Source organism: Miniopterus schreibersii (genome assembly GCF_964146895.1).
Source record: "Miniopterus schreibersii genome assembly, chromosome: 4".
NCBI lineage: Eukaryota > Metazoa > Chordata > Mammalia > Chiroptera > Miniopteridae > Miniopterus > Miniopterus schreibersii.
This window is the reverse complement of record NC_138105.1, coordinates 19,952,226-19,979,551: the sequence shown is the minus strand read 5'-3', so window position 1 is coordinate 19,979,551 and position 27,326 is coordinate 19,952,226. Positions and strand designations below refer to the sequence as shown.

The 27,326-nt window shown below is 40.4% G+C and overlaps 1 protein-coding gene across 1 annotated transcript; it reads right to left on the bottom strand.

The window, feature by feature from the left end:
- Nucleotides 1–27,130, bottom strand: ETF1 (eukaryotic translation termination factor 1). The gene is made up of 11 exons (XM_081135732.1): nucleotides 26,968–27,130; nucleotides 26,703–26,806; nucleotides 9,471–9,646; nucleotides 8,948–9,087; nucleotides 6,253–6,391; nucleotides 5,515–5,705; nucleotides 4,625–4,754; nucleotides 3,979–4,134; nucleotides 3,492–3,556; nucleotides 2,578–2,725; nucleotides 1–2,301 (listed from the first exon to the last, which is right to left on the bottom strand). Exons 2-11 carry the CDS (start codon nucleotides 26,786–26,788, stop codon nucleotides 2,219–2,221), a joined length of 1,314 nt encoding a protein of 437 aa, XP_080991858.1. The 5' UTR covers nucleotides 26,789–26,806; nucleotides 26,968–27,130; the 3' UTR covers nucleotides 1–2,218.
- Nucleotides 27,131–27,326: the final 196 nt, after the last annotated feature.

Sequence of the window (27,326 nt, the reverse complement as noted above, 5' to 3'; positions counted from 1 at the left end):
TATTCTTAAATATGGTTTAATACTCTTCTCCATTTCTGTACATCACAACACCAAGATTTCGCTGTTTAGGATCTCTCTGTAGAGGCTATAGAGAATGCAAAGGCTACGGTTTTTACCCCCTCATATTGATGTGTTTGCATGTTAAGTGTAATACATATCAGTATATATTGATACACACATCAATATATAATGCAATATATATCACTGAAGAGAACACATTGATTAAAGAAATACAAAAATTTGGCATCATTTCCAAACTTAAATAGTAAAAATAAAAACTACAAAAGGAGCTGCATACCCTAAATGTATCATGTGAAACAACAAGCATATTCAAAAATGTAAATTTACATCCAATTTCTCTGGTCTTGTCATATCACATTAGACCCATTTACAATGGCAAAACCCTAAGGTACTGCTGCGAAGAGAGCATGTTTGCTCGCCCTTGGGTGTTCTGCAAACAAATAGCAGAGCCCAAAGCAAAAGCCTGTTCCAGTGAAGCCTCCCGCGTTGGTGAATACCAAAAGACTGACTCTTCTCACTGGGGGTTGAGACATCAGGTTACACATCAACAGACAGTCATTTGGACCTCAGAGTACAGTGTGAGAACCAGAAACTTTACATTTAAGACATACTCCCTTCATTCAAGTGAAACAGGATTATTGGAACGATAGGCAGGTCTGCAACCTAGGAACAAGGAGCTGGTTCAGACCAATAAAGCTACGAGTGACTGAGTCAAGTTAATGAAGAACAGCAGTCAGGCACTAAAGTGTTGAAAGTACCCAATTTGAAAACCAAATGCACCCCACTACCCTATCAGTGTGGGGGTGATACCAATTGACTTTTAAAACCTTTGGTCCTTCAAAGTCCATTTGGTATACTTTTTTCCATTACTACCACTGGGCACATCCTATACACTTTGTTCACTGTCACCACCTCGGGCACATGAATGACCTTGCGTGTCAGCTGGGGTCAAGTCCAACTGTGAAGCAAGAGCTTCAGGTTTTCAGGCCCACTTTTGGACCCAACATGGTTAAGTCCTTAGTGCCAGAAGCTGTGTCCCATCCCTTCCCGCCCCTGCCCTTCCCACCCCCCCCTCATATTTTCTCATATGAGAGGTCATTGCAAGTCCCATACTCGAAACAGATGCTCCAACCCCACCAGGAGGTCAGGGGTTTATAATCACATGCAGTCATACATGTCTTATCTGTCGTTCCCATGAAAAACCTTGCAGTTCATTTTTTAAAAATCAAAATATTCACATAATCTCATGCCATCCAATACAAGGAAAACACAACCACCTCCCCTTTACCAAGGACAGACCCAAGCAAAATAAAATATCCTTTAAATTTCTTTGCTTTCACTTAAATTGCATGTTTTATTTCTCCCAATCCCAGCAATAGCACAGAAGCCCCAACATGTCCATCCCAAACTGGTTTCTAGTAGGCTAAGATTATGGGAACCCTTGTCAAAGCAACCGATGCTAACGGCTCCCAAAACCCTGGCACAAATGCGCCTGCAAAACAGATGGAAGGAAATAGTGCACTGGCCCAAATGCTTCATGTGTCAGCTTGACTTTACAGTGCAATTTGCATCCTTGAAACTGACAGTCTGGAGGGGAGAGGGGTAGTGTGAGGGAGTGAAACTGAAATTGCCTATTAGCTCACCCTTTCAACATTAAACAAGAGACCAAGAGAGAAATGGTTCCAACATTTCACCACATATATTTCTTCTTATGCAGTCTAAGCTGAGGATGCCATGTAAATGGGTCACTGCGAAATGCAGCAATTTAATTTTTCTCCAATCAAAATAAGAAACAAATCAGTATGATCTCATTTCTATTAACTTTTGAGGTTTACAGCAGTTAAAGTATTTTTGCTTCTATGTATGAAGGTTAAAAAAATCATTTTTTCTTCATAAAATACAAGAGCAACCAATTTCACCATCAAGTAAAAGTAAAAACTGGAATTCTTGTTTAAATTAGTCCAAAGTGGCATTTAGGAACTTAGTTGTAGGCTGCTGCGCTGACACCATGACAAACCAAAGTGTAGGGTTGGGTCTGGTTTTGTTTCGGTTTTCTTTTCAATATCCAATGCTCATGGATTAAGTTCTGGAAATGTTCCAATTGTAAGGCAGGGATCTGTTGGATTCCACCACGGGTATGCTCCTTGGGTTGGATGCTGGAGGGTGAGGCACATTTTGCCAGACCCATGTCGACTACCTAGTAGTCATCAAGGTCAAAAAATTCGTCATCTCCTCCTTGGTATTCCATTCCCTGGAAGTCTACTCGGTACCGCAAGATACCTGGGAACACAAACCAGAGAGTAAATCACCCGTGTTCAACAAAATGTGGACTTCTGCAAGGCCCAATTCCCTTGCAACATTACAGAAAACTAAGAGGTAATGATTGAAAAATGCTCCCAACCAAGGAACTGGTGGCCATGTGCTGCCTCTACCTCCTGCTTCAGTGGATGATGAGACGAGCACCCCTCACCTGAAGGAACATTATTTTGGCATGTCCAGGAAAGGCCTTGGCCGGAGACCCAGGCTTTAAGTTTAGTTTTCTAATTGGCTACTCACCTCCAATTCCACCAAATCCTTTCACAAATTGGGATCCTTCTTGTGACTTATCTGTGACAATTTCCAAAGTAGCTCCAAATTTTTTATAGTTGTTAGCAAACCATTCCAGCAGGGGCATGCTCTCAATTAGTTCATGTTCTTGTCCTGTCTTCAGGGGCGGCCATGAGATACAGAACCAATGGGATTAGAATATATAGCAACCCTTGTTCCCCTGCCCACCAACATTCTCCCTCTCATTATGTATATACGTGTTAAAATTCTTGAAGTGAATTCTGGTTTCTTGTGACATAACTGTAACAGCACAGAAATTCTGATTATTTCAAACAACATTCTTCCCCAGGCTCTAGCCTCAATAATGAAATGTCAACACACACTGAGCAGTTCTTCAACTTATGGATCCTGTTGTCTCTAGAAGTCATGCTGTTGTAAAGGGTCTCTAGGCATTCAATAGCACAGAAGAGACATGTCAGAATTGCTTTTTGGAGTAGCCTCATCAAAATCAAGTCCTTCATCTCAAAACTGGAGGAAACTGACACTAGAAGGAACCTGTGCTGGGCAGGTGGCACCTTAAGCTCTAGTGATGCACTTACACTAAACCTGCAGAAGCCACCTCAGCAGAAGAGCTAACACAGTAAGTGAAAACAGCAGCACAGGTTTCATGGTGCAGGAGAGGCACTACTAAATTAAATCTTCCTCTCCGCTATTTCAAGGATGAGACTATTTAACTACTTTAAAAATAAGAAACCACAGTAACCACGACTTGGCCTCCTTCCTTGGAATCGAACTGGTATGTGGCAGATACCTGTCACCCCCAACCGACAAATATGAAGTTTGGTTTCCCTACATCACTAGTGTTCTAACACAGGGATTAATATTCCCTTGCATGCACCAGCAAAGCAAAACCAATCACATACCTCTTTGTCTGTGAAATGAGATTTATCCTTCTCTTGTTCTGGTGTTAGATAGAGAATTTTCTCCTCTGTAGTAATGGGGGGAAAAATGTGTTAACCTGGTTCTCACATACTAACAAGTTTAAGTCCCATGGGGTGAGTTACATTAGATGAAAGGGCCCCTGAACTCATTCTATCAACCTTTTTTTCCATATGATTATTAGTCAGCATGCACTGAGTGTCTACTGGGGTACACTGCTCCTATCATAAGGGAACACCAAAGACATTCAAGATACAGGCCCGTTCTAAAAAGTTTAACAATCTTAAGTAGCCATTTATCATTTCAGAAAAAACTATGCAGGAATATGCTATGCAATGAAAGATGGCAACGAGGTATAGGTCTGCCTTCTGATTGCTCCTGGAATCAGCCATCTCTCCTAAATCTCTACCCCAGGATTCCTGAATACACAGCCCAGCAACAAATAGCAATCTGATTTCCTAATTCTCATACCTTCTGTGCCTTGGCAATGAAGAACGTATCTCATTATATCCAGATTTTCATAGACTATTAGAATTTCTACTGCTCCCATTTCTAAAGCCTTTAGTGTATCTTCAACTCCAAAACAGTACTTGCCCGTGTCCTGGCTGATTTCATCAAAGTATCGTCCTGTGAGTAGGGACAAGTCAATAAGGACATACATTAAAGTCTCTTTTGTAGATATACACCCTCTTACACTCAGAATCAGAGAGAGAGCAACGGGGAGGGGGGCGAGGGGGGATGGCCAACTTAAAAATAAGTGATCAAAATTAGTGAAAAAATACTCTAAAGAGGCAACAGCTGAGCCAAACAATGACCACACTAATCTTTAATTCAGGCTCTCTAGTTATCACTCTATTACAAAGGATAATTAATATGGGAAATAAGACTGAAGTTTGGTTCCTATTGCCAAAGGGTAAAAGTAGTGGAAATACAAACACATTTATTATTAGAACTAATGATTAAAGAAAGATTAAAAATGATTCCACTCTGGAACACCTTAATAAAAATGCTAAATCTTCCTCTTACCTTTTCAGTGTCATGTTTCATACATACAATCATGTATATACATATAAAAACATTTTACAGAATAAGTAAATAAGTTGTATTTCACTGATACCTATTAATTTCTTCTCTTGAATGAATTTCACGTTGGAGAGGACTTCAGTAGATAACTCGATAGCTTGGTTGAATCCATTTTCACCACCATAGGATATATCAACTAATTTTAAAACTTTTGATTGCAACCTCTGACACAATTAAAAAAAAAAGCATAATTAGTACTTCAAAACACCTTCACCAAGACCCACTCACTACCTCTCAATGGCGTGAAAAACTCAGCAACATTATCACTGAAGTCTAAAGATGGAGACTATGGGGAAAGGGCCCAATTTATTCATTAGCAGGTAGCAGCGGGCAACATTGCCAGGATATACTTGCCCAGTCAACCATACCACACATTCTATTACACCTATAAGAGGCTAACTCATTAAATACAAAGGGAGAATTATTAGTTCTTGCTATACAAGATGGGAGAGTACAAGACCACCTCTTTGGTGAGTCTCTACCATAATGGTACCCCTCCCCCACAATGGGAACACCTCAGGAATGTGTTTCATGGCCAAGCCCACATCATAAACCAAAAGATCTTTCTGGATTAAATGCTTTAGGCTTAATCAGCTCTGTCATATCATTGCTTTACTCACCTCCAAAAATAAATCAGAAAAAGGAAAAACCAGCTCCTAGTTTCTTTGAAATTAAACTCCATTTTAAAGCCAAGTATGGCAATCCAGTCAGGGGCCTCCACAGGACCAGAAAGATCCTATCTCAAACCATCTGATTTCAAGAGAAAGGGTCCAGAAAAGCACAGGGGAATGTTTCCTAATAAACACCTGAAATCCTGCCAACTCAGAGGTAGTAAAAATAAAAAAGATGTGCATGCCCCAGTGCTCAGAGGACCCACTACTCCCACCAGAAAATTACATAATGGAGCATTTACTTCTCACGTACCTGATCAAACATATCAGATTGACTTAGTTCAGTTTTAAAGTCAGCAGATCCAGCTAAAACGAGACCAGCCACATTCACTTTGTCCCCAGAAATAAACAGCTGCACAGCAGTCTCAGCTACTTTCCGAACATAGTTATGTCGCTTTTCCATTCTTAAACGGGCAAAACGCAAGGCTGACTGACCTCCTCTACCTTTGACACAAAAGTGGTGAGAGGAAAAAGTCAATTATTAAGACGTATAAGATGCCTTGCTAAATAAAAACTAACTAAATAATCATGCTATCACCCCCCCCCAAAAAGGACAAAGAGGCAAATCACTATTTCCTTAACTAAATGTTTGGCATAAACCTTTACTCGTTTTCAGAGAGTGACTACTAATTCTCCTGAAAGAAGAGCCATAAGCCTAGGGCAGCCTGACTCAGTAGTTGAGCATCGACCCATGAACCAGGTGGTCACATTTTGATTCCAGGTGAGGGGACATGCCTGGATGGCAGGCACAATCCCCAGCAGGGGGAGGGGGCACGCAGGAGGCTTGATGTTTCTCTTTTCTTTCCCTCTACCTTCCTCTCTCTGAAATCAATAAAAACATATTAAAAGAACATCCATAAGCACCAGAGTCATTTCATGATGCTTCTCCCTCATCTAGACTTACTACCCCCATCTCTTACCCCCACTATACTATCTGTTTCCTTACTGTCAGACACAAAGCAAATGGGCTCATGTTCTCTTGCTATATTACCATGTTTCTTTGGGAGATCCACAGTGAATTTGTGCAGGACTTCTCTCGTGTTTCCTTGGAGTGTGCCAAAAAGTGCACCACTACCATCTATTACAATGAAGCCAAATTTGCTATCATCTGAAAGTAGTGCTGTAAGAGCCTGAAAAGCAAACACAAGTACCATACAATAAATCCCAAAGCTTTGATAGGGTCAAGACAAGTTCTGAAAGGACATATATGAGCCTTTTCACCCTGCTCAGAATGGTATGAATACCACAGAAAAAACATTTTATGGAGTAATTTATAGACTTCAGCTATAAATATGTAACTCACACAGACAGACAAATTTAACCAATAATATCGATGTGAAGCCTTGCAACAAAACTGACCTGGGCACATGATTACAAAACCAGAGTTACAGGGCTCAAATTCTTCCTAGTCCTTGATTTTATTTGGACTAATTGTAGTCTAGGAACACAATGTTCAAATTAAAAATCTAACCTCCAGAAGTTGACTTTCTGTTACCATTAATAACCCCAGCATTAATAGGTAGTATTCATTATAGCAAATAATATCTTGTAAATCAACTTTAGAGTAGGATTACATGAGTACAAAACTGGTAAACAGTCCATAGAAAGATCTTCTAGTTTGGAAATGTTTCTCTGACTCCTATGTCTTGAGCATCATTACTGATATCAAGATACAAAACTCAATTTTATTTTAAAGTTATTATTGCTAATGATTCTGAGTTTTTATGGGGGAAAACCCTCCTTCTGGGTTAGCATTATATCCCTATATTTCTGCCTCCTGACAAAGCAGCTATTTAAACAGTCCCAGGACTCATATAGACAAAAATTTTCATGATGGAATTTAAATACTATATGCTTGGTAGATGACTTGCTAGGTGGCATCCTCTCTTAGAGCTAAGAATTTACCCATTCCATTTTAACTAAGAAAGAAAACAGCTTCTTCAAGAATTGACTAGAAAGCAGATTAACCATAAGAATCAATCTTTAACCAAACCATCCTTGATAATTAGCATTAAGACATAAATATTGCACGCATTACAATTTTTGCTTTACTGAAATGATCTGTTAGGTGGCTTGATTAATGCAGGTTTTCAACAAGTTTGCTCAACAGGGAATAGACTTTTCCCTCATAATGCTGATTAAAAAGGACGCAAGCTGTACTGTGCAGTATGCCACATTCATATCTAGTTATTGACATACCAACTAAAGAAAAATGAAGCTAGCAAGAATAAATGGTACCTTGGAAGATGAAGCCAACTTAATAAGTAAGCTAAAGCTAGATAACATGAATACTGGGTACTATTTAAATCAGTAAGATTAGCCTGGCTGGTGTCGCTCAGTGGTTGAGCATCAACCTATGATCCAGGAGATCACGGTTTGATTCCTGGTCAGGGCACATGCCCAGGTTGCGAGCTCAACCCCAGGAGGGGATGTGCAGGAGGCAGCCAATTAATGACTCTCTCATGGGTGTTTCTATCTCCCTCTTCTTCTCTCTGAAATCAATAAAGACATATAAAAAAATAAATCAGTAAGATTCAAAATTTGTTTTCATCAAATCAGATATAGCAAGTGGGACAGGGTGGCTAAGAGCCTCCCAATGAAGGTTTTGCCAGGGGACTGAGATACTCAAGAGAAGAATAGTCTCAACCATCTATGCACCAATGAAGACCCAACTGGAAATGGCCTTCCTTCCTGCCAAGTTAGGAAAAACCACCCACTGTAAACTGAGTTGACAAATGTCAGTTCTAATTTCACTATACAGATTTTTCCCTAGGTCAATGGAAGGGAAAAGACTGAACTCAGAGTCAGCTGTGAATTCCTGATTGTTCTATTGTTGACTGATTTAGGTCACTCTAATGAAGTTTCCTTTCACCCTTAAAGTTCATCTTATGGCAGCTCTGTCACTCATAAGTTTCATGGGGACAAAAAAAGCTCTTAAAGTCCTGTAAGTAAAGATTTCATAATTTTTGAGCATGAAAACTAAGGGTCCAAGGAATATAGGCAAGCATCACAGGTACATAGGGAGAAACGGAGATCAGGCAGCCAATTATTCCTTCACCTGTAATTAATTAGTTCTCCAAATCCACTTAGCACTCTCAAACATGCTGAATAATTATGTCAGTGTGTCACAATAAATGTATATTCTTCTATTTTTTTTGAAAATAGTTATTACCCTTATAAAATGGTACAATGATTTAAAAAACAGTCTGGCAATTCCTCAAAAAGTTAAACATCATTACCATAGGATCCAGAAATTCCATTCTTAGGTATATACTACCCCCAATGAAAACATAGCCACACAAAAACTTGTACATAGACATTCAAAGCACCACTATTCATAATGTCCAAATAGTGGAAACGCAAATGTCCATCAACTGATGAATAGATAAATAAAATGTGGCAAATATCTGGTAATAGAAAGGATGAGGTACAAATATAATGCCACAACACAGATGAACTTGAAAACATGTTAAGTGAAAGAAGCCATTAACAGAAGTCCACTAATTGTATGATTCCATTTATATAAAATGCCAGTATAAGCAACTCTACAGAGATAGAAGACAGATTAGTGGTAACTTAGAGGGATCTTGGGGTATGTGTGGCGGAATAGAGAATGGGAGTGATTACTAATGGGTATGGGGTTTCTTTTTGGGTTGATGAAAATATTATGTGTTTAAACTTCTTACCTCTGTATGAAATTTGTTGTCACACAAATACAATGATGTATTAATTGGTTTGAAAGGTTCAAAGTCAATGTTGACTTTCTTTTCCTTTCCTTCTTCTGTTACAATTGTACCACAGTAAACAACCAGGCCATTTGGAGGTACTGCAAAGAACACAAACAATTTCTCTACTTAAACCCATAGCTAATCCCCCCCCCCCCCATTAATACAAAATGTTTCCATAGCCTACAGTTCCTGCCCTTTAAACTATAATAAACAGAGCAGAAATATCTCTACATTTCTCAGGCAGAATTCTATCCTGGGTTTTCAAACTTACTCTTGAGACGTTTTAATACTAATACTACTTAACTTTCAAAAAAATAACTATAAAAAAAGGGGTGGGGTGTTTAAATTCCAAGATCAAAGGGATGCTTCTGAAAGCTGGCTAAAGGAAACACTAATGACCAAAAGCAACACGGCAGGATCCAAGTGGAAAATATAACCAGGACAGACAGCAGAGGAGGAAAATGATCAAGCTCCAAGTTACCTTTGTTATAAAGTTTGAGTCTTTGTTGTACAGATGTAATGGCTCCCAGGACTGAAAGGCGGTTTACTCGTGACTTAATGTTAGATGCAGTTCCAAACTCATCTGCTAACATTTTTGCCACTCGTGAAATCTGGTCTTTGGGAGGAATGATCAATGATATCATGCTTGTGCCATTGCTGTGGAAGAAAGAATAACACAAGATGTTCAAGTATCACATTAGTAAAGAGTTTAAATTCATGTGTATCATTAGTAAAGGGAGCTAGAGTGAGATTTCCCCAAAATAGTAGAAACAGACCACTCTCAAAGTGAACAGGAAGGTAGGGACTATATACCAGTGTAATCAAAGGATACCCAGAGCTAAAACACACACTTCCCTTAAAATAGCAGCTCTTAACCTTGACTGTACATTAAAATCACCTGTAGAGTTCATTCTAGGCAGTTCCTTTTCAAGAGAGGTTCCTGTAAGTTGCATTCCTTAAGGTGCTTTCCTCATCTCTTTATTCTTAAGTTTAGGAAATGCAAATGTAATGAGTTCTCATTAATAACCAAACAGCATGGAAAATTACTATTAAAAGATTATTTAGACCAAGTAGACTTCATCAAAATTAACACCTTGTTGACCAGTCATGAGATAACTCGCCTATACTTATATTAAGTAAATTTATTTATTTAAAAATGTCTTTATTGATTTCAGAGAGAGAGGAAGGGAGAGAGAGATAGAAACATCAATAAATAAGAGTCATTGATCGGCTGCCTCCTGCACACTCCCTGCTGGGGGATCAAGCCTGAAACCTGGGCATGTGCCCTGACCAGGAATTGAACCGTGATCTCCTGGATCATAGGTGAACGCTCAACTGCTGAGCCGCTCCAGCCAGGCAATTTAAGTAATTTTAAACACCTTACTGACCAAAGTAGCTGGCTGCATGGGTAAGTTCTGGCTCAAAATAGCTGGTCAGCAAGGTGTTAAAAGTGGGTAAAGGACATGAATGTCCAAAACAAGCAACCTAGACACACAGAAAGGAGTGATTGTCAAGGTGGAATAGGGAATGACAGACTCGTCATGGGTGTGGGGAGGGGGTTTCTTTCTGGGATGATGAAAATTACACAGCTGTGACTGTTGCACAAGCCTGAAAAAACAACCCAGTGAATTGTACACTTTTAAAGGGAGGGGAAAGGGGGGGTAGGTCAGAGCACATACAAGGCACAACTAAGGAATGCATAAATTAAGTGGAACAAATTGATGTTTCTCTCAAATCAATAAATAATAAAACAAAATAAAAGGGGGGTGAATTTTAATAGTATGTAAATTATCTCAGTAAAGTTGTTATTTAAAAAATCTATGGGAAAGACTCACTACATAATAGGATGCTTCCTTTTAAGGTCTCTTGACACCTTTCTAGAAAAACTAAAGAATGGTTTTTCTCAAGAAATGTTAATTTATGTTTACTAAATTAACAGTAAGTCGTTAATTTTAGGGTGTCGGCCTACAGACCGAAAGGTCTCTGGTTCAATACTGGTCAAGGGTTGCAGGATCAACCCCTGGCCCCCATTGGGGTGCGTGTACAAGGCAACCAATTGATGTTTTTCTCTCTTCCACTCCCTTACATACTCTCTCTCCAAAAAACAAAAAACCGTTGGGTGGGGATAATAATGAACAAAAACTAGATTATCAATTTTATAAAAAAAAAACAAATGGCAATATAAACAGAACCAAATCTATACCACATATTACACTTAGGAAATTAAAAGTCCTAAATTTGGCTTCTGTACAATACCTACAGCACAAATTGAGCCAATTTATATTTTGAAGGCAAAAACTGACATGATATGAGCCAAAGCATGTTAAGAAATGTGGTATTTTACAAAATGTTTCTACTTGTTACTTGGTTATGACAAGTTTAATCACTCTAAGTATTAGTATCATGGGGAAACAGGTGAGGCTTTCTTTCTAATTAAAAAAAAAATGTTTTTTTTTTATTGATTTGAGAGGAGAGAAACATCAATTTGTTGTTCCACTTATTTATGCATTCACTGGTTGATTTTCTTTTATGTGCCCTGACCAGGGATCAAACCTGCAACCTCGGTGTATGGGGACAACACTCTCACCAACTGAGCTGCCCAGCCAGAACAAGGGCTTTCTTAGATAAACTGGGAAGACTGTCAAAAAACGCCTAAGAGCCCTTGCCAGTGTGGCCTGGTTGGTTGAACATTGTCCAGTGCACAACGCACAGACAGGTTGCTGGTTCAATTCCCAGTTGGGGCACATGCTCAGGACGTGTGCTCGGTCCTCAGTGATTGGGGTGGTGGTGGGGGTTGTAGGAGGCAGCCGATCAATGTTTCTCTTTGATTAATGCCCCCCCCCCCCCCCAGCAATAAAAACACACACACAAACACATGCCTAAGGCCCGGCTGGAGTGGTTCAGTTGGTTGAGCGAGGTCCTGTGCACCAAAAGGTTGCCAGTTTGATCCCTGGTATGGACGGCAACCAATTGATGTTTCTCTCTCACCCCCCCCATGTATGTCCTCACGTGAGGACTAAAATAAACGAATAAATAGTGTTTCAGCTTAAAAACAAATAGAAACGTGTAAGCTTTCCACTAATTACTGAGTTTGCACAATTTCACAGTAGGCCAACATGCCAATTTTAACAGAATTTCATATATCCAGTGTCCAGTGGAAGTTATCAAGACAAAGAAATTAGAAAGGTGGGTAAAATGTCAAGCCAAATTGGGCTTATGTGACTAATAAGAAAGAAGTGAAGAAGCACAGTCAGGGGAACAATAACAAAAATTAAAGGAAACCCCTATATTAGTTTTGTCACAGGACCTCATTTACACAAGACCTTGCCTTCTCAAAGCTTTCTTCTAGTGGTAAATTCCACAGGTCCTTTCCTCGGACATGTTTTCTTTACAAGCAGATAAGCTGGCTATCTAGCCCTTCCACTATCAAAACAGTTACTCCCAGATTGCCAGCTCATGTTAGAGCTCCGAAACCAGCATGTTTCTGTTGGGGTGTCTACTCAAAACTAGAGGGCTGGTTCATAGCCTTTGTTGACACTTTCCCAAGTTGATTAATGACAGCACCAGTCAAGTATGGTGTGTGCTCTGCTGCCACCCCCTGGAGAGGGAAGCAAGTATTTTAGCCAAACCAGAGAATCAAGCAAATCATTATATGTAGCTTCAGTTGTTACAAACACAGCAAAGTGTTCATAAAACAAAGCTGTTTCCAAGATACACTCATACAAGATAAATCTCCAGAACACCAAACCTGACCCACACCTATTTCTTCATCTACATAAATGTTTCCAATATTCAAATCAAGCTAAAATTTCAATGTAGTACTGACAAACTAGTGATCCAGAACAATCACTTGTGTGTGTGTGTATGCATGCACGTGCGTGCGTACATACACACACAGTCTCATACTAAGTCAGGTGTATTGCTCTCTAAACTGTTTTTCATTTTATTCTTCATAGCACAACTACATAAAAGGAACTTTTTAAAAACCAGGATGTGCCTAAAAGTCAAAAGATCACACAAATAAAATTCTACCTGTGGCCTCATTCTAGTTTCTGAACTAGATAGAAACACGGTCTAGACTGTAGGTACCACCTACCTGTCTCTAAACAGGGGTTGTCAACTTATGCAAATGTATAATTTGAAAATACAGGGAAAAAAGAAGACAAGTTTGAACACTGACTTTACTCGCTTGTGCTTCCTTTCAGATGAACAATTCTTGAGAGCATATTTCTTCACCCTAGAGGTACTTGGAATCTTTAAGGACACCAAGGGAGTTACTTCTCAAAAGGGCTCCGTTTTTTTAAAAAAATTTTTTTTATTTTTTAATTTTTTTAATAGATCTTTATTGATTTCAGAGAGAGGAAAGGAGGGGGAGAGAGACAGAAACATCAATGATGAGAGAGTCATTGATTGAGCCCACAACCCAGGCATGTGCCCTGACCAGGAATCGAGCCCCGATCGCCTGGATCCCAGGTCGACGCTCAACCGCTGAGCCACACCCGGCTGGGCAAAAGGGCTCAGTTTTTAAAAGCTGCTGAGCTCTGATTTACAGAGTTTTTTCCTGGGAGATGGAATTAGTAAAGAAGTAATCAGTGAGAATGGAATGAGAAGGGGCTCCACGGACAGCAGGAGCAAAGGCTCACAACTCAGGAAGTGAACAGGGATCAAACCCCCAAGGATAGAAAGTTTGGGAGCATTTGAGATCTTGGCATATGTTTGTCAAAGTGGTGTGTGGCTCAAACTCATAAAATTTCTCAAAAAAAAAAAAAAAAAAAAAAAAAGGATGGAAAGTTTGAGGCTAGAGAGGATGTTGGGATAAAATAATGGAGTGAACCCAAAATGCCTGAAGGAAATCCTTAAAGCAAGATAATCACATGGAGTACAAAACAAGGCCCTTAAGATAAGCAGCTATTTACTTCCTATTGCAGATAGGTTAGGAAGATAAGCATTCATTAAGCAACTTTATTGTATAGGCAGAGTTGGGCAACATTACACACATAGCCAAGTAACTTCTGAAGGGAACAAAGTAGTGAAGATACCCTAAGAACATAATCTTGCTATAGGCCTGGCCAGAGTGGCTTAGTTGGTTGTGTATCGTCCTGTGCACAGAAAGACTGCTGGTTAGATTCCGTCAGGGCACATACCTAGGTTGTAGGTTGGGGGTGTGTAAGATTTCTACCAAGTTGCTTATCGGAAACATTACTCCAAGTTAGTCTTGGCTTCTTTCTCCTTCTGAATTTTGACTAATGTTCAAAAAATTACCTTCACCAGTTTTCCTTTGTGACTTTCCCTATCCCATCTGGGGGAAACCTTACGTTTCTGAATTCATCTTTATTATAAAACACCTGACTGGTGAAGAGGAAACGTATTATTAAATGCATGGCTTCTACTTTAGAAATTTAAAGGCTACTTTATAGTTTCTGATGTTTTGTATTTTGGGTTTAATACAAGCAGATTAAAGTTTTTCCAGGAAAGTTTCCAAACACAATAAACACTCATTTACCCCACAGGCAAGCCAATCAAAGTTATTAAACCAGTTTGTGTAAACACCAAAATAAAAACCAAGGAAACTAAATACATACTTCATTTTAAAGTAGAGTGAACAACCCCAGGAAAGTACAAGAAATAAAGCCAAGGAGCTGCTAGCTACACATACAAACTACACCCTTTTAAAATTTAGTAGTTTTCATCCACTCTTCTGCTTTGTCACTATATTCTTTTTCCAAAATCAAAGGCGCTCATTCATTCCAGAGCTAGTGAATTATGAAGGACAGCAATGACCAACATGCAGGTTGTAAAAATTGGGCAAACCAAGACACAACATATAACAATGTGCTAACATAAAGCTTCCAGGGACCTCTGCTCTCAGATTATTTCTTGTTTTCATTTTAGGGACACTTTCCCTTATCAAAGCAGGTTTCATCAATGCTTCCACCCAGAGGACTAACTTCTGAGAAATAAAACAGCTGGGACACAGGAAGCAGTTGTAAATAGGCTAAATATGGAGGGTAAATAAAACTAGACAAAACTCAGAAAGGAAGAGAATTAAAAAAACAAATAGCCTGGCCAGGCGTGGCTTGGAGGTTGAGCAGCGACCTAGGATCCAGGAGACTGCAGTTCGATTCCCGGTCAGGGCACATGCCCGGGTTGCGGGCTCAATCCCCAGGAGGGGGCGTGCAGGAAGCAGCTGAGTAATGACTCTCTCATCACTGATGTTTCTCTCTCTCTCTCTCCCCCTTCCTCTCTCTGAAATCAATAAAGATGTATTTAAAAAATAAATAAATAAAACAAATAGTTGAAGCTTTTCTTTCCCCCTCTCTCAAATAAGACTTGAAGGAAAAGTCTCTTTCCCTAGGATAGGAGGAAGGTTAGGGTAGTACCACCAGTTACTCATCTAATCCAAGATTTCATGGTCCCTGAGCACTAAGAACAGGGAAACATTTATTCGGTTACTCGAACTGCTGTTACTGAAAGGTGTCTAAGGAAGAAAACTCAAAGTAATTAGAGCAAAACCGAGGCCGTGGTGTCTGTGTGTGTAACTTTAGGGAGTTCCAGCCTTTGGATACAAGGTGCTTTCTGGTCAGTCATACAGGCAAACAAGAAAATGTAGTAGGCACTCTTTGACCTGTAAATATCTTTTAAAAAAATTTATTGATTTTAGAGAGGCAGAGAGAAAAAAACATCAAGTTGTTCCACTTATTCATGCATTCATTGGTTGCTTCTTGTATGTGCCTCGACAGAATTAAACCCACAACCTTAGGGGGTCGGGACAATGCTCTAACCACCTAATATACCTGGCCAGGGCTGACCTGTAAATATCTTATCAAAGCTCATCATCATTAACAATGCTCAAGAACAGTTTAGAAAAGTAGGTGTAAAAAAAATGTGCTTCCCACCAGCATGTCCACTGACTAATTTGCATGAGAACCCTGAATCCTTGAAGAGCTTTCTGAAACCAAACACCAAAAACCAAATAATTGAGATACAAACAGATTCCCACTTCCTGTATCTAATTCAATAGCTTTTGAATAGGGAACGTGAGGGTAGTGTTAACTGGGGGCAAGAGGGAATCTCAATTTTCAAATAGATTGATTCAAATGGAATCAGAAAAATTCTAATGCATAACTAGGATTGAAAATCAATGTGTCTGACTTGCTTTCTATGCCTTTAAGCAAGATGTCTTGGCTAGCTGAAGTCAGAGAGATTCCATGACTTCAGCCCTTACCCTTCTAAAGAGAAATTCAAAGAGCCCACTTGCTGCAGGCGAGCTGCTGTCATTTACCCTAGCACTAACAACCTGTGAATTGTCAGGGCTCAGAGATGTTAGACTTTTCCCAGCTAGAACACTCACTCCCCATGAAATGCCCTACCATTCATCTCATCACCCTGACATAACAGAATTACTTTCAGGTTCAGACCAGGAACATTTTAGAGACTGCCTACTATATTCTCTAGTTGGGATTTAGAGCATATGCTCTCCAAGAAGCTTTCATCTTAATGTTTGATGACTGGGTTGTGTCTAGGATATGGATGCTAAGGTTGCCACGAAAGCCTTTTTAAGCTCACAAGGCCTAACTTAAACTTCAGTTGCTCTGGCTGAGTGGCTCAGTTGGTTGGAGTGCTGTCCAAAAAGGTTGCAGGTTCAATTCCATTGGGGTGCATATGGGAGGCATCCAATCTATGTTTCTCTTCCTTCCTCTCTCTCTCTAAAAATCAATAAAAACATATCCTTGGTTAAGTATTAAAAACAAACAAAACAAAAACCACCAGTTAAATCATTTCCGGGAGTTGATAAGCTAGCCACATTATATGGATCACCAGCTAAAAATCAGTTTGTCTCCAATTTTTACTACCTTTGTCTTTATTTTTTATTCATCGTGGGGTCTGCATTTTTCTTTTTTTTAAAAATGTTTTTTAAAATTGATTTTAGAGAGAGAGGAAGGGAGATGGGTAGAGATAGAAACATCGCTGAGAGAGAAACATCATCAATCAGCTGCCTCCTGCACACCACCTACTGGAGATCGGGCTGAAAACCGGGCATGTGCCCTGACCGGAAACCAAACCCATGACCTCTTGGTTCATGTGTAGCTCAACTACTAAGCCACCCCAGGGCTGCATTTTTCTTCTTTTACCAAGTGCACAAAGCTAAGTTTAAACATTGAGACTAAAGCAATCTTTCTGATATGGGTTTAATATGGGAACATAATAGGAGGGTGGTTATGAGTAAGGTTTTAGAATCAGACAGATCTGGGTTCATGTCCTGTCCTATCTGTGTGACATACGGCAAATAACAAATCCCTTTGGGCCTGTTTCTACTCACTTTACAAGGTCATGAGGATTCTATCAAGATAATATATATCAAATGCCTAGGATGGATAGTAGATAGTGCTCTAAATGGTAACTAGATGGAACTCTAGCTCCGTGTGCCCTATTCCCCCTGACCTTTAATAGTATAAGTCAGAAAGAATTATCATCGTAGCACACCTAGAAGGGGGAAAAAAGGCACTGTTAGGTGGTGTTGAAGTCATATTTGAACATGAGTAAGTCCAGAGAAAGTGGGGGGAGGGGGAAGAGAGAAGTTGACCTTGTGGTAGGCTAGTGATCACCTTTACTGAATAGAGGACTTGCCAAATCTTCCAACAGAACAAAAGTACCAAACCAAAAATGTTCAAAACAATATGGTGAGAACACCAGAAACTATTTTGTAATTTATTATAAAAGAGTAAAATTCATTCCCTTCTAAAACTTTAAATAGTTATATAAAAGCTTAAGTGGCTTTACCCTACAGCTATTGCATGGGTTCAATATTTTGATAAACCCAGAATCAGTCACTTCTAAGATCTGACCTGTTTTCTCTTCCACCAAGAATGGATGAAACAACACATAGCTTACACTAGGTCTATATAAGCCTCTTGAGGGCAGAAATCATTTTAGCACACAGTGAATGTTCAAACACTTGATGAATGAATAAATGGTTAATTCCTAACATAAAGCAGTCTCTATCAGCTGTCCCAAAAATTTTTAGCAGAAAGTTTACAAAGGTTAATTTTAGTATTACTCTCAGCAGTAGGATTACTCAGTTATCCAAAACAAAAATGTATACGTATCTGATGGAGTATTACTTTTTTCCCCTACAAGTACAGGAACTTACTTGGTCTTAAATTATAACAATTTCACAAGATTAATCTAGTGGAATATTCCACCAGGAAGCAGCAGAAGCAGGAAAATTTCTCTAGTGTTCTCACATCAGTGAAAAGCCAGGAGATATCAATCACAACCAGCATTAGGGACTCATTACCAGTACACTACACAGGACCCTTTAAATGAAAATCCAGCTCCTGTCCTTCTTGACCACTATGTAAGTACTATTCAAAGAAAACAAAAAAACCCACACAGCCTTCCTGTTAATCTAATACACAAATAAGCTTCTGGGGAGGGATTTAAAAGCACGTTATTTCCCTTACCATGGATGCTCATTAGGAACAAATATGTTCAATATCCAAGTTTTTCCTAGGATAGACTTACAAACAGCATGCCTGTTTTCCTTTTATCTTGGGTCCTAGGTCTCTTCACACCTGTTCCTTCTCGTAAATCGCACATCTCCTTGGACAAGAGCCTTCCTTTCAGAAAGGAATGGGAGATGTTTCTATTCAGAAATACTAATCAAAGAGCAAGGCAGTGTGGTATAATAGGGTCACAGGCATCAAAATCAGAAAAGTACAAACAGAAGTTAGCACTGCCCCTTACTAGGCTGTAATAGTAATCTCTTTGTACTTCAATTTCTTCATCCACAAAATGGTAGTAATAGCTTTCCTCACAGAGCTGTTATAAGAAGTCAAAACGTATGCTATTTAACTCATCTTCAGAAAACTAGTTTCATTATTTGGTTAAAACACAGCTCAGCTACGAAACTCTAACCCAGTCTCTTTCCTGAGGATCCTTTTTGCTGAAGTGGGGTCATAAAGCCTTAGGATGCCAGAAAATGGGGTAGGCAGAAAGGAAAACTTTTTTTTTCTTCAGTAAAAATGTCCAGAGGTGATAAGGAATTAATGTTTGGGGATCAGTACATTTTTACTACGTGCAAACTAAAGTTTGTTTAGGCTGAAAGCAAACTGTATTGGGACTGTCATAAGCTCAGTCATGCCAACTTTACCAAGGTATACATGTGCAAATGATCTGCACTATTTCAATACCCTGACAGTTCACCAATCATCAAACAACACAAAGCTTTTGGATCTAATTTTAGGCTAACTGGCTTTTAAGAATGAATTTCAATTACAATTTCAAAGTTGCAGATCAGTTACAGCTCCATTCCACCATATCAAAGATACTGTACCAGCCAAATAACACCAATGTCTAAAGTAACATTCTTTTACAACACTTGCCTCTCCTAGAAAATATGAATGAATACTTAGAAAAATCTCTTTTGGTTTCTGACAATGTCCTACACCTTCACTCAAGGCCCAAATCATCTGCTTACACTATGTACTGTGTGATTCAACATGTACTGTGTTATTCTGTACTTACTAATATGGGGCTGGAAATGGTTCATATCATCACACCAGGGTTATGTGTCAGACCATGTACTCACTGTATTATATATTTCTTCAAAAATGTCTAGTGCCCAACTTACAGCAGACGTTTGATGTTTATAAGTTGACTGGTAATAGTAAAAATGCATTTGTGGGCTTCATTTTTCGTATACCAGATGTTAGTTTGGAAAAAAATCTAATTTAGAAGCCCACAGATACGGCATGAAAAGACAAACTTTTGTTCTGACTAAGGTCATTCCTCTAAAGGAGACCTTAGAGAATCAAATGACAATGTAAAAACAGAAGACTTACAGGACCAACATCCTCCAAGTTATCTGCATGACAAGAAGCGGTGTGAGACATCTGAAAATGTTATCTTCTGAACTAGGTAGGAAGGATGGTGATAAGAGTAAAGACAAAGTATACACTGGACGAAAAGCCACACGTCTCAAAACTGGTGTTAAAATGAAGATATAGCCCTGGACAGTGTGGTTCAGGTGGTTGAGCTATGTCCCATGCACCAAAAGGTCACAGGTTCAATTCCCTGTCAGGGCACAAGCCCAGGTTTCCGGTTTAGTCCCTGGTCAGGGTACATGCGGGAGGCAACTGATCGATGTTTCTCTCTCTCCCTTCCTCTCTCTCAAATAAATTTTAAAAATATATATATATAAAAAAAGATATAAAGTAAATTGGAGGGTTAAAAAAAGAAGAAAGCAAACATACAAAGACTTATAAGGCACCTATTACAAATTACATGAAAGAGAAAGGACTGGAATAAAACACAGAAAGCTTTAATATGTATTTTAATGTTTTCCTCTTTGTATCTATAAGAAGAGAATAATAAAATTATGGCTCTTAATTAAACTCAATTATGTTTTGGGTTGAGAATAAAAGCAAAACCATTCTTTTTCTTGATCTCCATTCACTTACTTTCATAGAAAAAAACACCCATCTGTTCAGAAAAAGTGACAAAAATAAGAAAAAAGGGAATTTTCCTCTTCTGACAGTAGGCAAGGGTTCAAAGTGTGTCAAGTGGCATAAGATAAAGCTGCTCTCAGAGGGAACTCCATTATGCTTTCTGAGGATAGTGCCCCAAAGTGAGAAACCTCATAATTTCTAACCTGATGCAAAGAAGAGCCTTGAACCTCCCTAATTCCCTCTCTCCCTCACTAAGCTGCTGAAGAATTAAGAGATATTTAGATAATGTATCCCAGAAGGTTCTATTCTGAGATTCCTGCAGAATAAGCTGGACTCAGAAGAAATTTGTATTGTCCCAAATTCTCAGTTGGACAGTTCTGGCAGTAGATCTAGGGAAAAGAGGCAAATTTCTCCTTCTGACTCTTCAATAGGATTAAAGACCATTTAGTCTTGCTGCAAAACTGACATTTAAAATTTCCTCACAACTGAACATCTTCCCAGCACCAGGGACTGCACTGAGCATACACTTGACCTCAAGCTCAAAGAAAATGGGCCCTCTGCTAAAAGGGTCCAACTGGTGCGTGTATGTGGGGAGAGGTTGGGTGGGGGATAGCCACCTATAGCCCACATTGCAAACAGGCCTTAAATGGTATTCTAATTAGGTACTCTTGCTTACCTAGGAGTGTGTCCAGAGTAGGCCTTCCTTTCCTGGAAGGATAAGTATATCTGCTAGTACAATGAGAAGTCTGTCAAGAGTTGAAATTCAAAGAGAGTAATTGTTCATTAGGTTCACAGTGCATAGAACACCACGCCAGAATACAAGGGCTGTTAGGACAAGTTCAGAGCCAAGGCAGGCAGCCTGTGACACTTGAAGTGGACTGAGGAACACCACCACACCCTATCAAATATACTCTTATCTGTCCCTCTTCCCTTTACTACCTCTTAAATTCATTGCCTTGAGACCACTCCAAGTACCATTTAAGTGAGTGTTCTTAATCAACAATTTTCACTTGGGGAAGGTGCTCAAACACATTTAACATACTTTAACTTATTCAAATTATATTAACAATTTGTACATATTACTTGTTAATAAGATTTTTACAAAACCTGTTCAATGAGCTCTCCAAGTTACTAACTTTTAATTCAACATAATGTAAGAAATTTTGTGGATAAAAAAAAAAAAAAAAAAAGTATTCCCTGGCCCATGTGGCTCCGTGGTTCGAGCATAAACCCATGAACCAGGAGATCACTGTTTGATTCCTGGTCAGAGCACATGCCCGGGTTGTGGAGGCTACTGATCAATGATTCATTCTCATCAATGTTTCCTCCCTTCCTCTAAAATCAATAAAAACATATTTTAAAAAATTATTATGTGGTATAATAAGAAATAAATTTGGTCTTTGTCCCTGGCTTTTGACAAAGCTCCTGAAAGCTTTAGAATTCCCTGATGGGAGTGTCTCTGTTATTCATAAGAAATCCCTTAGGAGCATATCTGGGTTTATGCTAATTAAATGACTTCAGGTAGGGCTCTTGGATAACCTCAGGATGGGGCTGATCACCAGAAAGACCAAGTAAATCCAGGATTGTAACTTTCAGCTCCATCCATGGACCTGAGGGAAGGGGAAAGGGAAGTGGCGTGCTGCAGATTAAGTTTTATAAAATTCCTGAACAAATGTATTGAACTTTTAGGTTGGTAAATCCAGGTGGTGCACTCCAGATCCACAGGGGCAGGAGTTCCTATATTCAGATCCTTCTGGACCCTACCCTATGTACCTCTTCATCTAGCTGAACATCTGTATCTTTTATAGTATCCTTTGTAATAATAAACCAGCAAGCATAAGTAAAGTGTTTCCCTGAGTTCTTTGGGCCATTCCAGCAAGTATTGAACCCCCAATTTATAGCCTGTTAGAAGGGGGGGGGGGAGGTTCTCAAGTAGGGCAGTCTTGTGGGACTGAGCCCTTTACCTTATGGGATCAGATGTTAATTCCAGGTAGTGTCAGAAGTGAACTGAATTGTAGGACACTAAGCTGGTGATCACTAAGAACTGGAGAAATGCTTGGTATGGGGAAACCCTCCACATATCTGGTTATCAGAATTATTGAGAGTATAGAATAGTTCCTCCCACCCCCACCCCCAGAGTTATATATTGGGGCAAGAAAGACAGCCATGTACAGCCATGTAATTTCTATCTCCTTCAAAGTCTAGGTACCTACAAGTTATTTTTAACTAAACACCAAGCTTTAAAAATGCCTGAATCCAGACCAGCCAGGTGTGGCTCAGTGGTTGAGCATCGACCTAGGATCCAGGAGATCGGGGTTCGATTCCCAGTCAGGGCACATGCCCGGGTTGTGGGCTGCAGCCGATCAATGATTCTCTCATCATTAATGTTTCTATCTCTCTCTCCCTCTCTGAAATCAATAAAAATATATTTTAAAAAAATAATAAAATAAAAATAAAAATGCCCGAATACCAAATTCAAATGAAGTTTACAAACTGCACTGATCTTCAAACATGGGTTATCTGGTGGAGCCCTCATTATATGTGAAATATACAAGGTTCCCTGATGAAGGTAAATGAACAAAAATTTCTCTTTTAAATTCTCACCTAAGGAAACTTTTCCCATTGCTTTTCACAGAAAGTGGGAGGTAGGGAGGGAGAAACATCGATTCCGTATCGTCAGATATGGGCCTGATTGAGCCTGCAACTGAGGTTTGTGCCCTTAACCGGAAATGAACCCGAGACCCTTCTGTCCGTGCACTGACGCTCTAACAACTGAGCTAAACCAGCCAGGTAGGGCATGAACAAATATTTCTAAAGAGAGAACTTAGTTCTCTCAAATTAACCTTGTCTGTTCCTCTGTTACTTTCATTACTGTCCTTGGTTAGAACAGGCTCTGGTTATGATTTTACTACCTGAAACCTATAAAGCTTCCAACACTATTTCTGGGGCTATTTCCTGCTGGCTCAGAAAACAACATGAAAAAACCACCACCAAAATTTCCCAACCATTCACCTGCTTTAGTTTCTTATTCAGAATACCTGCACAACCACCATTCTATTCATGTGGCCCTAGTTCCAGTTTTGGCTTATGTACACATTTATCCTCATTATACCAACTGTGGAGAACATGCCAGCAGCAATCATAAATGGGGAAGAAACTACCACCAACTTTAAGTGAGATTTATGTATATAGCAAAGGAATCGCTTAGTTATTTTACTAGCACACACAGAAACATTCAACCAGACTTATCTGGAACAGGGATGTCTCACCCAACTTAAGTTCAAGTTATACATGTAACATCCCTTCCAACTCAAACAATTCTATTAATCCACCAGTAAGTTTCACTATCTAGTACTAATAACCATATCTGAACACAACTTCAATTTTCTCCTGAAACCCAGATTGCCCCCAAAACACCAGCACATAGATTCATTTTGCCATCCAGTTTGTCTTTCAAGTCCATTACGCCCTAGTTGGTTTGGCTCAGTGGTTAGAGTATTGGCCTGCAGACTGAAGGGTCCCAGGCTCCATTCCAGCCAAGGGCACGTACCTCTCCCATGCAGGCTTGATCCCCAGCCCGTCAGGGGGCGTGCGAGAGGCAACCAATTGATGTCTCTCTCCCACTTTGATATTTCTCTCCCTTCCACTCTCTCTGAAAAGAGATGGAAAAAATATCCTCAGGTGAGGACCAAAAAAAACTTAAAGTCCATTACATTTCCCCTTAAATATTTTAGCACTGGGTAAAGAAGAAAAAGCATTTCTCACTGCACACTATGATAATCTAAGTGTGACTGTAACTCAGCCACAAAAATACAATCTTGCTGTTCCCAAGAAGAAATCGGTATGTACTGGAAAACTTATGAGCCAAACAGAACAAACTTGTAACTCCCTTAATGATACCTAGAGATGGCCAAGATTTTAAATTTTCATGGGCTCAAGGTGCAACCAAATCCTGAATAAAAGCAAAGTAGGACATGACTATCAACCACATTGCTTGTTCAGAGGAAGACTATTCCCCAGCTGTTGTAAACAGCTTATTCCTGTCTGAAACTCCAAACTAACTCCATCACTTGGAAGAAAAGTTGTAAGAACTTCATTTAAACTTTAATGGCCCTGGCTGGATAGCTCACTTGGTTAGAGTGTTATCTCGATCTGCCAAGGTTGTGGATTCTATCCCAGGTCAGGACACACGCAAGAACTGACCAATGAATACATGAATGTGTGGGACAACAAATCGATGTTTCTCTCTCTGTCTCCCTCCCCCTCTCTCTAAAATCAATAAATTAATAAAAAAATTAAACTAAAAAACTTTGCTAATCGAAGGGATAAAGCCTTTAAAGGAGAGCTTAAAAGTTTCAAGTGGCAAGGAACAAATTTAAGAATAAGCTTCCTGAAGCAGTAGAAAGGAATGCTGTTACTTATTAAGCAGTGTTATTTCTTCAATGTTACTTCACTCGGACAACACGCAAATTATAGTTGTGAATTCATAGTCTAGACTTCTTCAGAGGATATAATGTATGCAAATTCTAATGTGTGAAACTGCTTCCAAATTAAATAAGAGAACAAATCTACAGGTCACAGTCAATTTTAAACAACACTGGACCAGCAATTTATAAAAGCCATACTCAACTGAGGGATTCAAGGAACACAACAAAAGATCCTAGTGAAACAAAAGAACCCGGCTAATTCCTGGTAAGGCATTATAATGGGTCATGACCTATATTACCCCTCCTGTGCAGTATTCTCACATATGAGGAATAATTACTCAATCATGTGGCACAGTACCATCTGTGTTCAAATTCCTGTAAGATTATTAACTAGGTCTGAATAGTCTACTAAATTCAAAGAAAAAACAAACCTAAAGAACTAAGCTGATACTTCAGTTCATATTAGAATGAGCCAAAGCCCAAATCACTTAATAGGGCCAAACTTTCAGAAGCCTCATCCCAAGCACAATTGTCACTAATTTATTAAGAACAAAAGATAATGGCAAAACCAGTCTTAACCTTAGGCCTTCCGTGGTACTAAGTACACTTTATTTCATAAAGTAGTAACAATTGAGAACTTAATTACTGTTATCATTGCAAATCTACCAATCAAGGACAAACCTGGGCTGGAAACCAAAATGTTAGATTCCTAGGCTGAAAACTTTCATAATGGCCTGAGGCAAGTCACTCTTCTAAGAATGCTCTGACACACAAATAAGTAATGTCCCACTTTCTTTTTTTATGCCACTTCCTATAAGTAAAAAGTTTCCACGAGTGGGAAAGGAACTAAGTGAGAAAATAGGAATACCTCTGACACCTTTCCCAGACGAATAAATTTAAAAAAGTAATAAATTTTTTTAAAGAGCACATAAAACCAGTTTAAAACTAGCTTACCCTTCCCACAGTGGACATACCTATAGTTTCTTATCAAAATTTAAAAGGAGTCTCAAGCCCACCTAATTCAATTCTGAATTTCAGAAAGCAATCAGGCACCTCTATCCCCAGAAGTTCCAGAGAGGCCAAAAGGGACTCTGTTGTTGCAATTCTTATCAACGCCCGGTAATCCGGATTTTCCCTGGATATACAAATATAGATTGGTCAACCAAAACCTCCCCTACTTCCCCACCACGCACACGTTGGCATTTTCGGCTTATAGATGGGTCCTGGAATAGCTAAAACCAGGAAGCTCCGGAGTAATTAGAGGATTTGGGGGAAGTCATCTTGGGAGAGTTCTAAGACCCAGAGAAATCAGGGGACGTCAGAAAGAGGTTGTCCCTGACCACCTCTCCTTCCTGCCCCATCCAAACTTCACCCAACCCAGTCCCAGAAGCCTGGGAAGGAGAGGCCATTTTAATGAGGCTTGACTAAGGAACGTGAAGGGAGAGGAAGGGAGGAAACCAGGGAAGGGCGTTTGGAAAGGAAGGCCGAGCCCTTTCCCCAACAGCACCCGAGTTAGGTGGAAGCACCTGGAGCTCGAGAGGGAGGAGCTGGATTCAAAGGTCTAGGAGGGGTACAAAAGTAGCAGTGGCCTGCCACGAGGGGATTGAGTGGTCTGAGCTGCGGGACCGGGCCCTTTACCCCGAAGCGGAGGAAGGACCTCTTCCTGGGGCCAATCGCATAGACCCTCGCCCCTGGGTCGGGGACAACTACCCAAAAGTCCAGAAGGCGGGAGTTGACTAGTGCCTGGTTCTCCTCATCCGGCCATGCGGCGCGGGGGCGGCCATCCTGAGGGGTCCGGGTACCAAGAGGGCACGGGGGGCCGGACGCAGCGCTCACCCGCGGGCCGCCTCCAAGCTCTTAATCAGCTTCTTGATCTTCCAGATCTCCACGTTCCTGTCCGCAGCACTGGGGTCGTCCGCCATCTTCTCGCCTCCTCCTCCCTAGAGCGGCCCGGCGGGGCCCGGAGACACCAAGACCACAGAGTTAGCGCCGCCACTGGGGCAGAGCGGCCCCCTTCCTTGCCACCCCCAAGAGGCCCTCCTCTTCCCGCCCCGCGAGACCCGCCGTGGGGGTCGCTGGCCTTCCCGTCCCCCTGGCTTACCTAAGGGCCCAGTCCTGGGCGGCAGCGGCTGGTCCTCCCCAGCGGCGACTCCGCGGCGGCGGCTCTGACGTAGGACACCGGCTCCCTCTCTCCAGGCAGCTGCATGTGTTGCAATCCGCTCACATGGGGCCTGTGACATCACTTCCTCCGCCGAAGGCTGAGTGGAAGTCAGCCGACGGAAGGGAGGGGGCCTGTGCGGAAAAGGGAAAACTCTGCGCGCGCCGCGACTTTCCATTGGTTCTCTGCGCCACGGCCTACAATATGCCTGCGGATTGGCCACAGCTGAGACCGCGCTGCCTTGTGAGATAAGGCCGGGGGCGGGGAAGTATCGTCTTCCTTCCGGCCCGGCGAGCGAAGTG

Excerpts from the sequence above, each read along its gene's own strand:
- ETF1 (XM_081135732.1), bottom strand. The coding sequence starts at position 26,788 with ATGGCGGACGACCCCAGTGCTGCGGACAGGAACGTGGAGATCTGGAAG. Across the intron at positions 9,647-26,702 it reads AGCTTGGAGGCGGCCCGCGG|CAATGGCACAAGCATGATAT; the intron begins GTGAGCGCTGCG and ends TTTCTTCCACAG. Across the intron at positions 4,135-4,624 it reads TCAAGAGAAGAAATTAATAG|GACGATACTTTGATGAAATC; the intron begins GTATCAGTGAAA and ends CCCTACTCACAG.